General features: G+C 48.2%; 1 protein-coding gene across 1 annotated transcript in view; it reads left to right on the top strand.

Moving 5' to 3' along the window:
* Positions 1–14,554: 14,554 nt before the first annotated feature.
* The window catches only part of LOC143981641 (uncharacterized), a 44,726-nt gene continuing 42,220 nt past the window's right edge, over positions 14,555–17,060 (top strand). The window contains exon 1 of the mRNA XM_077479632.1: positions 14,555–14,651. Within this exon, the coding sequence (XP_077335758.1) occupies positions 14,621–14,651 (31 nt within the window). The 5' untranslated portion in view covers positions 14,555–14,620. The remainder of the gene's footprint in view (positions 14,652–17,060) is intronic.

Here is a 17,060-nt window from a genome sequence, read left to right as displayed (position 1 = left end):
TGAGAATGTGGGGACAACAAGGACAACCATTGTGTCCACATCCAAATGTGCCTTTAAACTGCAACCAATGTCTACTAGAGCACTTACTGGTGTTAGTGGTGTACAAACTTGGTGATAAAGTGCCTCTTAATGTGGGAGCTCTGCGAGACATCAGCAAGAATCTTTGCATAAATCGGATCATTAAATAATACCGGTAAGTGTTTAGAGACAATGTTCCTGATTTTATAAAATTCCATACTAAAACAGAGTAGAGAAAATTGGTGTGGAGGAAAAGGCAGATAAAGTACTTTTGGGTCCCCTGTTTCCTTTATTGATCTTCTTCTTATCAGGATTTTCTCTGCAATAATTTTTCTCTTGGCGTTTTGTTAAAATGAGAAAACATGATTTTTGATTCCTGTGTGTATTCTTTATCATTACTGCAAATTTGTTTGAGATGCAAAAATCGGCCTACTGGTATCCCCCCGCAGGGTATGTTTTGGATGGTTGGAGTCTGCTCGTAAAAGTGTATTCCATGCTGTAGATTTTCTTAAAAGGCTGGGTATATGAGGAGATGGGGAGATTGAAAATCAGGGAACTTCAGTCGGGGATCAAGTCAGGGACCCAACCAGGAGAGGTGACGCTTGCAGAGTAGCCTTGTGAGTCAAGACAGGGACTGAGCCGGTCAGCAGGGGTGAAGTGTGAGGGGTTAGCTCGGCAGCGGGTGTGTGTGACCCCCTGGATGGGTTCACAACACAAAATCAGGCACAGCAGACAGCGTTGTAGGTGCAAAAAACAAAAGATGCGGTTTATTTATGCTACATGCAGTGATACATATAACAGCCAAACAAAAATAAAACATGAAAATAAATCCTGGTCAGCTTGACCTCTAACTACACACTTAGATTCCCTGTCTAACAACTGAGTGCAGCCTTGTGCTGCACCAGTCCCTGTCTCTGTTGTAGAGGTTTGCCACACAGGCGTTAACTCACCGCACAGAACAGAACAGATATCACACTCCCCAGTCTATACAACACAAAACTGGTTCCAGGATGGAGCATCTTCCTAAGCATGCTGGGGTTTTTTGTAGAGGTCTTAATGAGCCCACTTACTTCAGCTGGGCTCATTAACTCTTTCCCTCTAATTGTAAAGGTCTGCATAAAGCCTGAATCTAGGGCACACATATTTCCCATCCTGGATACAACCAGGTGACTTTACCTGCGTGCTGCCACATACCCCCCCTCTTGTTTCAACCTTGGGGTTGTAACACAAGCAGTCAGACACGCATGTATCCGAGACAAAGCATCCACATTCCCCATTTTAACACCAGGGCGATGCTTAACTGTAAAGTTAAATTCCTGTAGGGCCAGGAACCACCTATTTACCCTTCTATTTGTCTCCTTGTTCTGAGCCATCCACTTTAAAGGAGCGTGATCAGTCACCAAGTCAAAGTGCCTACCTAGCAGATAGTACCGAAGGGAATCTAGAGCCCACTTCACTGCTAAACATTCCATCTCAATCGTGGAGTAATTTACCTCATGGGACTTCAACTTCCTGCTGAGGTAAATGACTGGGTGCTCTATCCCGTTACAGACCTGGGATAACACTGCTCCTAACCCAACGTCTGATGCATCAGTTTGTACAACAAAGTCTGAGAAGACTGAGACTGAGTAGAGAAGTCTGGTGAGTACAACACTGGCTGGCTACATAAGGCTGTTTTTAAGGACTGAAATGCTTCTTCAGCCTCTGGGGACCATTTAACCATAACAGACTCTTTCCCTTTTGTCAGGTTGGTGAGGGGCACAGCCTGAGAAGCAAAATGGGGAATGAATCGTCGATAATAGCCAGCGATTCCCAGAAAGGCTCGTACCTGTTTCTTGCTGTTGGGACGTGGCCAACTCTGTATGGCCTCGACTTTATTGACTTGGGGTTTTATCACCCCCCTCCCAATAGTGTACCCAAGATATTTGGCCTCCTCCTGTCCAATGGTACACTTCTTTGGATTGGCCGTAAACCCAGCTTCCCGGATAGAGTCTAGGACTGCTTGTACTTTTGGCAAATGTGAGACCCAGTCTGTGCTATGGATAATCACATCATCCAGGTAAGCTGCAGCATATTTCTGATGGGGCCTCAGAATCTTATCCATTTTCCGCTGGAATGTTGCCGGTGCATTCTGTAACCCAAACGGCATTCTCTTATATTGGAATGCCCCATCTGGGGTTACAAACGCAGTTTTCTCCTTGGCCGACTCGGCCAGGGGAATTTGCCAATACCCTTTGGTGAGATCAAGAGTTGTCATATATCGGGCTGTTCCCAGCCGGTCAATCAACTCATCTATACGCGGCATGGGGTAGGTGTCAAATTTTGTAACTTTATTTAATTGTCGAAAATCGTTGCAAAACCGCCAGCTCCCATCAGGTTTGGGCACTAGTACGATAGGACTGGACCAGTCACTCTGGGACTCCTCTATCACACCCAATTCCAACATCCTTTGAACCTCCCCACGTATTGCCTCCCGTCGGGCCTCTGGTATTCTATAAGGTTTTAGTTTTACCCTTTCTCCTGGCGGGGTGATAATGTCATGCTCTACGCCAGATGTTTGTCCTGGAAGCTCAGAGAAAATCTCTTTGTTACGAAGTACAAACTCTTTAACCTCCTGTTGTTGGGGTTTCGATAAGGTGTCTGCTATTCCAACCTCAGGAACTAAGCAATCAGGCTGTACTTGTGACAAAGTCTCTGCGACTAGGGATTCCCTATCCCTCCAGGCTTTCAGCAGATTGACGTGATAGATCTGCTCCGGCTTTCGCCTTCCTGGCTGTCTAACCCTGTAGTTCACCTCAATAATTTTTTCAATTACTTCATATGGACCTTGCCATTTGGCCAGAAATTTGCTTTCAACCGTAGGGACTAGCACCAAGACCCTATCCCCCGGGGAAAAAGTATGGGTCTTGGCCCCACGGTTGTACACTCTCTGCTGTGCTAACTGCGCTTGGGTTAAATGTTCCTTTACAATTGGCATTACCTGTGCAATTCTATCTTGCATCAGGGCGACATGCTCAATCACACTCCTGTGAGGAGAACTCTCATTTTCCCAAGTTTCCTTGGCGATATCCAGCAGCCCTCTTGGGTGTCTCCCATAGAGCAACTCGAAGGGTGAGAAACCCGTAGAGGATTGGGGTACCTCCCTAATGGCAAACATTAGATAGGGTATTAGACAGTCCCAATTCTTTCCATCTCTATCCACCACCTTCTTTAACATTTGTTTAAGGGTTTTGTTGAATCTTTCAACCAACCCATCTGTTTGGGGGTGATACACAGATGTACGCAATTGCGTCACTTTGTACAACTTGCATAATTCTTTCATAACCCGGGACATAAAGGGTGTACCTTGGTCCGTAAGCAGTTCCTTACAAATACCCACGCGGCTAAAAACAAGAGATAGCTCTTTGGCTATGGTTTTGGCCGAGGTATTTCGGAGAGGAATTGCTTCCGGATAACGGGTGGCATAGTCCAATATAACCAAAATTTACTGATGCCCCCTGGCGGACTTCATTATCGGACCTACCAAATCCATTGCGATCCTTTCAAAGGGGACCTCAATGATAGGAAGAGGTACCAGCGGGTTACGGAAATGTGGCATAGGTGCCGACTTCTGACACACAGGGCAGGAGGAACAATAATTTTCTATTTCCTTCATGACCCCAGGCCAATAGAATCTCTGAAATACCCTCTCTCTGGTTTTCTCTGTCCCCAGATGACCTCCCAGAATGTGCCCATGAGCCAATTCTAACACCAACTTCCTGTAAGGTTTGGGCACTACAAGTTGCTCAATGGTTTCTTCTGCCCTTTGAGCCACTTGATACAGCAGGTCCCTTTCCATAGTGAAGTAAGGATAAGGGCAAGTCTTATCTGGGTTCACTAACTCGCCATCTATTTTCACCACATTTTCCCGTGCCTTTATTAGGGTGGGGTCTTTTAACTGTTCTGTGGCAAAATTTTCCCTGTGAACCTCAAGATCCGAAAACTCTACAGACGGCATGTTTTCATCTGAGGATGTTGGCTCCTCCCCAGTTTCTCGAGTTTCCCCCGCCAATACCGACAAGGGAAATTCAGGAGAGTCCTCACCACTCCCAGAGGAATTCTGGTCATCTTCCTGGTTTATAGGGGTACCAGTGGGGGGCTCAGGACAATCCCAGAGTTCCCAGAATTTTGGAAAATCCCTTCCCACAATAGCATCATGTGGTAAGTGAGACACTAACCCCACCTGATGAGAGAGGTTACCTTTGGGGGTCTCAAAAAACACTGAAGTTACAGGATACTCTCGGGTGTCCCCATGCACACAAATAACAGCCACCCTGTTCTTCCCAGAGACCTCTGTAGTAACTAATTCAGCTTTTATCAATGTTACCAGGCTACCTGAATCCAGCAACACATCAACATTTCTACCATTAATACACATTTTACATAAATGTTTCTCAGGTCCCCGAATGGCAGTGCATGCAACTGTCGCAAACAGCGACTGACGCCTCTCCCTTATAAAGTCACATTGCATAGGCTCATCCACAACGGGGCAATTGGCTGCAATATGTCCCTCTTGGCGGCAGCGGTAGCAAATAATCTTTTTCGCTGCCTCTTGCAGCATGGGCTTCCTGGGCTGCTCCCGCCAGACCTTAGGTAGAACTCCCACCCTCTCACTCTCTCCACCCTCACCCCTTGGAGTCATCTTACCCGCCACTGGGGATGATCTGGTCTTAGGGTGGAAAGTCCGTGAGTCCCTGGAAGAGGTGGTCAGGTTCTCTGTAGCCAAGTACCTCTCAACCAGATCCACAAGTTTATTTGCATTTTCTGGGTCTCCATGGCTTACCCATTTTTGGATGGCAGTAGGAAGAGCTCTCAGGAAACGATCCATAACCACACGTTCCACAATGTTTGGTGCGGTCAAAATCTCTGGCTGCAGCCACTTCCTGCTCAGGTGAATGAGATCATACATTTGAGACCTGGGGGGTTTTCCAACCTGAAAAGTCCAATTATGCACACGCTGAGCCCGGACGGCCAAGGTGACACCCAGCCGTGCCAATATTTCTGTTTTTAGCACCACATAGTCTTTTGCTTGGTCAGGCTCTAGGTCATAATAAGCTTTCTACGATTCCCCAGTTAACAGAGGGGCCACCAGTCCAGCCCATTGCTCCTTAGGCCACTTTTCCCTTTCAGCAGTCCTTTCAAATGTGGTCAAAAACACCTCCGGATCATCCTCTCCAGTCATTTTTGTCAGTAAACGGCTCACACCAAAGGATGCAGTATTATTGTAACTACTTGCTTCATTGGTCTGCGGACGTTGCTGTATTAATGTCTCTATTTTCTGTTGAAAACTCTGCTCTTGCTTCTGCAACAGGTCTATGAAGCGGGCTTCAGATAGCTGCTGGGCTTGTTGCTGAGCTTCCAGACTCTGCAGGTGAGCTTTCTGCTGGGCTGCAAGGCTCTTTTGTAAAGCCGCATTTGTTTGCTGCTGATTTGCATTTGCTTGCTGCTGATTTGCATTTGCTAGAGCCAGCTGTCTCAGTATCTCCTCCATGCTGGCCTTTAAAAAAATTGAAAACAAAACGGCCAAAATTCTCCACCAACTGTGAGGGGTTAGCTCGGCAGCGGGTGTGTGTGACCCCCTGGATGGGTTCACAACACAAAATCAGGCACAGCAGACAGCGTTGTAGGTGCAAAAAACAAAAGATGTGGTTTATTTATGCTACATGCAGTGATACATATAACAGCCAAACAAAAATAAAACATGAAAATAAATCCTGGTCAGCTTGACCTCTAACTACACACTTAGATTCCCTGTCTAACAACTGAGTGCAGCCTTGTGCTGCACCAGTCCCTGTCTCTGTTGTAGAGGTTTGCCACACAGGCGTTAACTCACCGCACAGAACAGAACAGATATCACACTCCCCAGTCTATACAACACAAAACTGGTTCCAGGATGGAGCATCTCCCTAAGCATGCTGGGGTTTTTTGTAGAGGTCTTAATGAGCCCACTTACTTCAGCTGGGCTCATTAACTCTTCCCCTCTAATTGTAAAGGTCTGCATAAAGCCTGAATCTAGGGCACACATATTTCCCATCCTGGATACAACCAGGTGACTTTACCTGCGTGCTGCCACAGAAGCTTGAGAAGTATCTGGAGTGCCAAGCTAGGGACCCAGAAGGGAAGCATGGGTGACGCTTGAGGGAGATACCACCGCAAAGATTGGAGGAGCTCAAGGAGATCAGAGTCAGTGAATAAGTGGGTCTAGTTAGAGACCGGGAGCTCAGTGTTGAAGAACTACAAGAAGCAGTTGTAGTGAAGCTGAAGGAACTGTTATGTTTGAGTTAGGAACTGTTAAAGACTGTTACCATAGGAGACAGCATTCCTGCATGTGCAGAAGTGGCACCTTGCTGGGGCCTTTCCCTGTTTGAAGGCCCTGGAGCACCAGGACAATGGAATTGCCCCCAAAATGACCCCATTTTGGAAAGCAAACACCCCAACGTATAATCTATGAGGCCTAATGAGTCTTGTGAATGGTTAATTTTTTTCCAGACGTTTATGGAAAATGTGGAAAAAAATATGAAAACGCATTTTTTTTTTTTTTACACAAAGTTGTCCATTTATCAGATATTTTCAAAACATAGCATGTACATAGCAAATATGACACCCCAAAATACATTCTGGTACTCCTGAGTATGGTGATACCACATGTGTGAGACTTTCACACAGCCTGGCCACATACAAAGACCCAACATTGAAGTAGCATCTTCAGGCGTTCTACGAGCATAAATGACACATCTCATTTCTCAACCACCTATTACACTTTTGAAGGCCCTGGAGCAACAGGACAATGGAATTGCTCCCCAAAATTACCCAATTTTGGAAAGTAAACACCCCAACGTATAATCTATGAGGCATAATGAGTATTTTGAACGGATCATTTTTTTCCAGACATTTTTGAAAAATGTGGAAAAAAAATGAAAACATATTTTTTACACAAAGTTGTCCATTTATCAGATATTTCCAACACATAGCATGTACATAGCAAAGATTACACCCCAAAATACACTCTGCTACTCCTCCTGAGCATAGCCATACCACATGTGTGAGACTTTTACACAGCCTGGCCACATACAAAGGCCCAACATCCAAGTAGCACCATCAGGCATTCTAGGAGCATAAATAAGATACATATTTTCCTGGCAACCTATCATTTTTGAGAGCCCTTCATATTTCTAACACATAGCATGTACATACCAAGAATTACAATCCAAAATAAATTCTATTGCGGAAAGGGTAAAAAAAAAAAAGTATTAACTGTGCTTTTATTAGTATCCAGAGGAGAGCACTGGTCCAGGCAGTAGGCAGGGATGTGCTTAGCGACAGCAATAGTAATTATCCAGGCAGCTGGCAGGAATATTGTCTATAGTCAGCACAAGGATATTGTCAGCACAGCACAGTCCATAGAAATTGTCCAGACAGAGACAGCCAGCACAGCCATAATATTGGTCCTGGTACACTGTTACCTGCAGACTCTCATTGTACCGCTCTCCAGCCCTTCATAAACATACTGCCTCTTGCTACAGCTAATTATTTGCATAGTCCAGGTAGAGGTGTGGTCCGTTCATGCGTCAGGCTGAGGGCTGCAATCAAGTAAGACCTGTGCACAGGGGCACAGGGGTAGAGGCTTCTACCTACCCAAATCTCTATGAAGCCTCCGGACTCCAGACCCTAATCTGGGAATTCCAAAAACTGGAGAAAATTTAAAAAAAAAAAAATTTTCCATCCGGAAAAACAATTCTGGAGCCCCTCACATATGTGAGACACCTGTGTACTATAGTAGCAGGGCAACAGATCAGTCCAAGCGATAGGTAAAAGCATAGTCCATAAAACAGGCCAGGGTCAGTTCACATGCAAGCAGTCCAAGCGGTAGGCAGTAGTGTAGTTGATAAAACAGGCTAGGGTCAGTTCACTGGAAGTAGTCCAAACAGTAGGCACAGGCATAGTCAAAAAACAGGCCAGGGTCAGTTCAGCGGCATGGTTATTTGAGGAAGCATGGAAATGGTCAGCACAGATGATGAAAATGGGGAAATGGTTAAAAATATGGGCTAATATTTTGGAGATGTATGATAAAGTTGGAAGCATTCACCAATGCAAAGGGCAGGTTGGGAGGGACACTGGGGACAATGGTAGCTGGTATCTTTTCAAAATCCTCTTTTGCTACACACGCAACTTTTTTTTGCCATCTTCGGCCTGCTTCAGATGGTGGAATGTTGAAGGGGAAGTGGTGCTCATGAAGTCCGCTAACAGCATCAGAGCGAAGGTCTTGTGGGGGGGGGGGGTCTTTGTTGATAGATGAGGAATGTGACAACTTCTTCTATGAATTTTAGGAAGGGGGCAGGGCTTTCCGTGGATTTGGTGTAGACTACGTAGGAATTATAAATGGCCAAATGGATGAGATAAATTGCTACCTTCTTGTAACAGAATCAGAACCTCATGATTGACAAATAGGGCTGAATCATTTGATCATTGAAAAATCCCCCCCCCCCCCATGTAGAGATTATAATCTTGGACACATGTTGGCTTTTCAATGGGACCTTGTCTTCTTTGAACCTCAATTGTAGTATCGTCATGGATGATGGACAGCATGTGCACATCCTTTTTATCCTTCCACCTCAAGGCCAGCACTTCGTTGCATCTCAATGTTGCTCTTTCCCTCCTTTGCAGCTTTTTGTTTGCTAGAGATTGGGAAGCCCTTCCTATTATTTCAGGAGGTTTCGTAGGCCAGGGTTTTTGCAATGTATAAGTGTTAGAAAAGGGGCAGGCTGGTGTAGAAGTTGTCAAGGTATATGGGATATCCTTTGTTCAGAAGTGGCTATGCCAGGTCTCATACAATCTTTCAAGTTGTGCCCATGTAGGCCGGGCACTCAGGGGGCTGGAGCTGGGAATCTCTTCCTTCATATATGCAGAACGCATACAGATATCCCATGGCTCGCTCCCAGAGCTTGTAAAATTTTACTCTGTATCTGGCCCTTTTGATAGGAATATATTGCTTTATTCCTAGTCGGCCTGAAAAGGATACCAGGGACTCATCAACACATATATTCTGCTTGGGGACATAGAGTTCTGCAAATTGTTGGGAAAATAAATTTATCAGTGGGCGAATTTAATATAATTTATTGTGAATTGGATTATTGCGGGGAGGGCACTGGGTGTTGTTGAAGAAAGCGCATTATCATCTCGTATCAGACCTGGACATTACAGCAGAATAAATGGGCATGTGGGGTTGATGGACCAATGGGCATATCCTTCATTTTTTTGTAATCCCCATGTTTATAGTGAGGCTCATAAACAATTTGAACTCCTCCAAATTCAGATCACCCACTCAAACGGACGGGCATATGATGATTGGGGGTTGTTGGCAATTTACTGCTGGGCATATAAATTTGTCTGGTCCACAATGAATTGCAGCAAAGTGTCGTGCAAAAACAGATAAAAACAATCAATCGCTGTGATATTTTGGGTGTTGGCCTGGCTGTGCTGTGAAAGGGGGAATAATTGGTGATCCCGAGTCAGAAGGCAGCCATGTTGGGTTGGCAAGACCATTTGGCATGTATGTAGAGGCCCTGGCTCTTGGGGGACGTGACACTCCAGTAGTTGGGGGATTTGAATTTCCCGTTCTGGTACTCAGGCGTGATGTGGCAGCACTGGTACTGGGCATGGGCATTTTTTCCTGGGGCTTATCGCTGGCAGCAGTGCTGGTACTGGGCATTTGTTCCTGGGGCCTATCACTGGCAGAAGCTCTGGTACTGGGCCTGGGAATTTGTTCTTGGGGCCTATTGCTGGCGGCAGCGCTGGTACTGGTCCTGAGAATATAATCCTGGTTGCTGGCAGCTGCCTGGTTTCCAGAGTGCCGTGCCCTTTTAGGAGGGATCCATTCTTCCTCCGAATCATTTGCTGATTCACTATTCTCAATCGGTTCAAGTGCCGAATTTGATTCAGAATCAGAATTGGAATCTGATGAGAACTCCCCGCTGCTCTCATCAGTCATGGAGAGGATCTGGAACACCTCCTCACTAGGTGACAGGGGTATTGGTCAGCCTGGATAGGACAGTCTGGCACATCCCTTACCATGTCCAGTCACCTCGTGTCCTCCCCGCAGCCCCCTCACCTGGCTCTACCGCTCTCTGCCTCATCCGTCAAACCTTCTCACACCTGGCTGGAGATGCCGCCGCCACCCCAACCCCTTCCAGGACCAAAAGCACTGATGGCTCCATACTCCACTCTCCTCCTCTGAGTACCGTGTTCCACAAGCCAGCCACAGCCACTCTTATCAACGTGCACACAGCGTCGCTCCTTGATGCAGGGCAGCAGGGAATGAAGCCAGTGGGAGGTAGGAGGTGGGAAAAGCCGGTGCGGCTTACTCCCATGGCTCTTCGGCGGTTTACAGCTCTGTTCGATCTCGGAGGCGGGGCATAACGCAGCACAATGATGATGTCATCCAAACATTGATATTATTCCAGTCGTAGCATTGATGCCGCATCGTGTAAGATTGAATCGCGATGCACTGATTGTAAGATTTCAACAGCCCTAGCGAGCGCCCAGCATAGCGCTCGCAGGTCACCTTTTTTGATGCCTATTAGAGCCTATGGCATTGCATGATTCTATCTATTGATGCTAGAGGGGTGGCTGGAGAGAGGGGATGGCACCCTTGCGTCCTTATGGACCCACCCCCACTGAAATATATATTACAATGTGAGGTGTGTACTCACTTGTAGGGAGCGCAGGAAGCCTGTCCCATAGCCGATATAATCTGATACAATAGAAGAGCTACTGGAGCCTATATTGCTGAAAAAGTAAATGCTGGTTCTAAGAGAAAGGTGTCAGAATACACAGAGCATCGCAGTTTGTGATGTTTGGGGTTGTGCAGTTGCAGACCGGTCACGTGCCCAGAGACGTTGCCAATGACCGTGTGGAGGTAAAGTTCCTTCACAACTCTCCCTGGGCCTCCTCCTGCGATTGGCACACCTCCCCCCAGATGGGGATGTCCTCCTGCTGCTGCCTAGCATTCCATTACTCACTTCACTCTGCCAACTTCTCCCCCCCAGTGGCATATCACCTCAGCTTATATATGACGCTCGGCGCCTGTCAATACTGTTTGGTCAGAGCTCTCACATGAGCTGCCTGCCACTCCAGTTCTAGGCCCTGTCCCTCTTCCAGAATATTCTCCTTGGAAACAGGGGAGACGCCTCAGAACTAGAGCACAGGTGATCACACCCACACGGTGGGGACCTTCTTATTTTCTGTCTGTTGGGTTCTGGTGGTCCTCCTGACCCAGCCCCATGGCCCTCCTGGCCTGGGGTGCGGAACCATGCATCCTGAGTCTTGGGGCCGGCTGGCCCGAGGCGACTCAACTGCAGGGACTGGCCCGAGTGAAGTTTCGGAGCCTACAGATCCAAGGGTGGTCCGGTGCCGTCTCATCTGAAGGGAGAGGCCCAGCAACTGAAGAACCCCAAGGGAGGGCTCTACAGGAGAAGGCCATGCGCAAGGCTGGCTTCTCTGAAGGAGTTGAAGGACGCAGCCTAGATCAACACTCATATGGTATTGCCGGATCGGCTGAGAGAACCTGGTACCCTATGTTAACTCTTTAAATTTATCTACGTCCCTCAGTAATGCTCAAGTGTACCTCATAAGTCTGTGGCAGAGACTTTACCGAGCACCCCACCGGCTGCTAGGCCTAGTGAGAGGAGGTCTATCCGGGGGTTGTTAAATCCAGTTGTGAAACGGTTGCTATTCTCTGGATTTTCTCTAAAGACTTCCATTTTCTAAGTACCTGAACTCACTCCTAACCCTTTACCCTTTATTGAGAGACTCTGTTTTGTTCTAAATAAATAACCCAAAAGAAGATTCAGTGTCAGTTTCCAAATTCTTTGGGCCATCTACCACGGGAACCCCAAGATGGAGAAGCAAACAAGTGAGGAAACGGTAAGCCCAAATAAAACCAGCAGCTCCTTTGGGGGTCATTGCTACAAGTGTAAGAGTTAAAGTGTCATTAAACCCACACAGGGCAGCCACCAGAAATGGTGGGGCCTCTTACACAGCTTTAGGCCAGGGCCCCCCGGGCCTGACCGCCAACATTGCCCAAGGCCCGCCCACTTGCTGTTCAATCGAATGCACCCACTGGGCATCCCAAGCCCTCCTTTTCCATCCCATGTTCTCTATCCCATGTCTTCTTTGTCCTCCTGCAATCCCATCTCCTCCATCCCATGTCCTCCTCCTTCAGTCCCATCTCCTCCTACCATAGAAGGGGGGAAGTGGGACAGGTCGGGGCAGTGGGTTAGGAGAGGGGAAGTGTGACAGGAGGGGGGAGTGTCACAGGAGAAGACCAGCGTGACAAGAGGGGGCAGCTGGATGAAAGGGGGGCAGCTGGGACAGGCAGGGGGCAGCGTGACTGAAAGGGGAAGTGTCATGGGAGGAGATAAGAGGGACAGGTGGGGGGAAGCAGGACAGGAGGGGAAAGTGTCATGGAAGGCGGGGCAGCGGGACAGGTGGGGCAGTGGGAAAAGTGGGGGAGGGGGCAGCATCACAGATTAGAGGCAGTGTTTCAGGTGGGGGGCAGAGGGACAGGTGGGAGGGAGTGTCACAGGTGGGGGGCAGCAGGACAGGTGGGGGGCAGCAGGACAGGTGGGAGGGAGTGGGACAGGTAGGGGGCAGCGGGACAGGTGGGGAGCAGCGGGACAGGTGGGGAGCAGCGGGACAGGTGGGGAGCAGCGGGACAGGTGGGAGGCAGCGGGACAGGTGGGAGGGAGCGGGACAGGTAGGGGCAGCGGGACAGGTGGGAGGGAGTGGGACAGGTGCGAGAGAATGGAACAGGTGGAAGGCAGTGTCACAGGTTGGGGGGCAGCGGGACAGGTGGGAGGCAGTGTCACAGGTAGGGGGGCAGCGGGACAGGTATTGGACGGCGGGACAGGTGGGAGGCAGCGGGACAGGTGTGGGCAGTGTCACAGGAAGGGGGGCAGCAGGACACATGGGAGGCAGTGTCACAGGTAGGAGGGCAGCGGGACAGGTGGGAAGCAGTGGGACAGGTGGGAGGGAGTGGGACAAGTGGGGGCAGCAGAACAGGTGGGAGGGAGTGTCGCACACACCTAGGAAAGCACCAGTCTTCCCAGCTCTCACATGTCCAGCAGTGCCAGGAAGGGTAGCTGAGCCTGTGTCCCATCTCCACCAGGATCTCTGGTGGCAGCTGCAAGAAAGGGGGGGGCTTCTTCACTCTGGCCTCCTCCTCCATGGGGCCCTCTGCTGGCACAACTGGCCCCACCCACCCCGCACAGCCCGGCGCACACTGGTACCTGCCTGGAGCTTGCATGCACAAAAGAGGGGGGCTCCTCCACCCGACCTCCTCCTCATGGGTCCCTCCGACCTGCACACAAAAGAGCTGTCAGCTGACATCACCCCACCCCACACAGCGTCTGTCAGCGGGCCCTGACCTGCACACACGTGGGATCCACCCACCTCTCCACCCTCCCCTTCATCCTGGCAGCCGGTCCGCTCTCATGGCAGCTGCCTCATTTTAAGGATAGTCCGGCTTGTGACCTGTGGTCCGGGCCCCTTGGATGGGTGGGCCCCTTACATGTATACCGGCTGTACCCCCCTGATGGCAGCCCTGAACCCACATAAAAAAAAATACAAATAAATGGTGCATTACATGCTGTTCATACTCACTCAGTCACTATGAGATCCGTTTTCTGTATTCTGAAAAAATCCTGGGTGATCCTGCTGATCTCCCCCTTCTGTCTATGTCCCCACTGCAGTTAGGGGATTTTGCAGAGCAGTATTGGCAGCTTCGCACATGATCAGTTTTCAGATAGTTTCTATGCTGGGCATTTCCTCCCTCTATCACATTTGAGCAGCCCATGTAACTATAGAGTCACACATGTGTGCGTATACACAGTGGTAAATGACAGCCCACTCCCTCCCTCCCTCCTCCATGTCCACTAACCAGCTAAACACAATGAGGATGGGATATTACATCTCGATTGATGGAGGCTTCATCTCCCTGTTATTCTAAAACACAGGCTGGAGGGGGGTGTGACACAGCCTGTGACTGTCAGAAATCCGCCCACACCATGTTATTGCCAAAAATTAATAACAATTTGAAATATATACTTGTATGACATTTTTGAACATGTGACCAGCAGTATAGGATTAGAAGCTCCTCCTGCTTATGTTTCCCTGCAGACAGGCTGGGAGAGAGCGGGGTCAAGTGACAGCTGGATATTGATTAACAAACAGATACTTAGATGTTTGTTTTTTTTAAATTAAAATAATTACAGGGCCATTATCCTCACACAGATATAGAAGGGACAATGTACATTTATCAGTGTGTGTGTTTAGTATCAGTTTAATAATACATTTACTCTGATATCTGATGAGGACTCACGCCTTGTATCTTTATCTCATCTACACTACCATATGTCACTCTAAAAATAAAAAAGAGCAGAACAAATCGGGCCTGTCTGAAACTGAAAGTGTTCTTATGTACACACCCCACACCCTCCAGGGTTATCTTTACTCTCTTTGTAACTTGTGTGTAAGATCTATATCAGAGGAGAGGAGAGGAGAGGAGATGGCAGTGATGATCGGGCGATGTGTGGCAGGTAATGTCAGCTCTGATCTTCAAGATCAGTATATAGAATAGATGTGATCTGTATACAGAGATATAATATGTGATCCCAGCGGTGTATACATGGAGATCAGTATATAGAATAGATGTGATCTGTATACAGAGATATAATGTGTGATCCCAGCGGTGTATACATGGAGATCAGTATATAGGAATAGATGTGATCTGTATACAGAGTAGGGATGAGCCGGACACCCCCCTGTTCGGTTCGCACCAGAACCTGCGAACAGACCTAAACTTCGTGTGAACTTTAGAACCATATTAAAGTCTATGGGACTCGAACGTTCACAATCTAAAGTGCTAATTTTAAAGGCTAATATGCAAGTTACTGTCCTAAAAAGTGTTTGGGGACCCGGGTCCTGCCCCAGGAGACATGGATGAATGCAAAAAAAAGTTTTAAAAACGGCCGTTTTTTCAGGAGCAGTGATTTTAATAATGATTAAAGTGAAACAATAAAAGTGTAATATTCCTTTAAATGTGGTACCTGGGGGGTGTCTGTAGTATGCCTTTGAAGGGGCGCATGTTTCCCGTGCTTAGAACTGTCCCTGCACAAAGTGTCATTTGTGCAGGAAAAAAAGTCTTTTAAAATCACTTGCGTCTATATTGTCGGCTCCCCGCAATACAGAGAACACTCAATGAGTGTTCTCTGTATTAGCCGACAATTCATTCATTCATTGATAAAAAAAAAAAAAAAAAAGCGTGGAGGTTCCCCTAAATTCAATTACCAGGCCCTTCAGGTCTGCTATGGATATTAAGGGGAACCCCGTGTCAAATTAAAAAAAAAATTGACGTGGGGGTCCCCCTAAATATCCATACCAGACCCTTTATCTGAGCACGCAACCTAGCCGGCCGCAGGAAAGGAGGGGGAACGAGAGAGCGCCCCCCCCCTCCTGAACCGTACCAGGCCACATGCCCTCAACATTGGGAGGATGCTTTGTGGGTCTGTGACCCCTCAAAGCACCATGTCCCCATGTTGATGGGGACAAGGGCCTCATCCTCACAACCCTGGGCGGTGGTTGTGAGGGTCTGCGGGCGGGGGGCTTATCAGAATCTGGAAGCCCCCTTTAACAAGGGGACCCCCAGATCCCGGCCCCCCCCCATTTGAAATGGTAAGGGGGTACAAAAGTACCCCTACCATTTCACAAAGAAAGTGTAAAAATGGTTAAATAAGACAAACACACTTTTGAAAAATTCCTTTATTAAAAAAAAAAAAAAAAAAAAAAAAAAAAGATTCCAGCGGTGGTAATCCACTCTTGCTATCCAGCGATGGATGATCATATCCAGAGACGGGGGATCTCTCAGTCCAGCGCTGTCCATACATCCGTCTTCTGTCTCCACTCCGGAGACACTGCGGGGATCCCAGCGCTGCTGTTTCTTATATAAGGAGGGCGGGGCCACCCGTCACCTGACCCCGCCCCCTCTGACGCTGGTGAGGGAAGCCAGGGGTTCCCCAGTGACGTATGGGTGACCCCGCCCCCTCTGATATAACGGAAACCTGCGTTATATCAGAGGGGGCGGGGTCACCCATACGTCACTGGGGAACCCCTGGCTTCCCTCACCAGCGTCATAGGGGGCGGGGTCAGGTGACGGGTGGCCCCGCCCTCCTTATATAAGAAACGTCAGCGCTGGGATCCCCGCAGTGTCTCCAGAGAGGAGACAGAAGACGGATGTATAGACAGCGCTGGACTGAGAGATCCCCCGTCTCTGGATATGATCATCTATCGCTGGATAGCAAGAGTGGATTACCACCGCTGGAATCTTTTTTTTATTTTTTAATAAAGAAATTTTTCAAAAGTGTGTTTGTCTTATTTAACCATTTTTACACTTTCTTTGTGAAATGGTAGGGATACTTTTGTACCCCCTTACTATTTCAAACAGGGGGGGCCGGGATCTGGGGGTCCCCTTGTTAAAGGGGGCTTCCAGATTCTGAGAAGCCCCCCGCCCGCAGACCCCCACAACCACCGCTCAGGGTTGTGGGGATGAGGCCCTTGTCCCCATCAACATGGGAACATGGTGCTTTGAGGGGTCACAGACCCCCAAAGCATCCTCCCAATGTTGAGGGCATGTGGCCTGGCACGGTTCAGGAGGGAGGGGGGCGCTCTCTCGCCCCCCCTCTTTTCCTGCGGCTGGCCAGGTTGCGTGCTCGGATAAAGGGTCTGGTATGGATTTTTAGGGGGACCCCACCTCAATTTTTTTTTAATTTGATGCGGGGTTCCTGAAGGGTCTGGTATGGATATTTAGGGGGACCCCCACGTCAATTTTTTTTTTAAATTTGACACGGTGTTCCCCTTAATATCCATATCAGACCTGAAGGGCCTGGTAATTTAATTTAAGGGAACCCCCACGCTTTTTATTTTTTATTTTTTATCAATGAATGAATGAA

The sequence above is a fragment of the Lithobates pipiens genome, unplaced genomic scaffold (assembly GCF_037356315.1).
Source record: "Lithobates pipiens isolate NorthernLeopardFrog02 unplaced genomic scaffold, aLitPip1_a1.2 Scaffold_16, whole genome shotgun sequence".
Lineage (NCBI taxonomy): Eukaryota > Metazoa > Chordata > Amphibia > Anura > Ranidae > Lithobates > Lithobates pipiens.
Note: the sequence above shows the minus strand (reverse complement) of the source record. Positions and strands in the feature narration are given on the sequence as shown.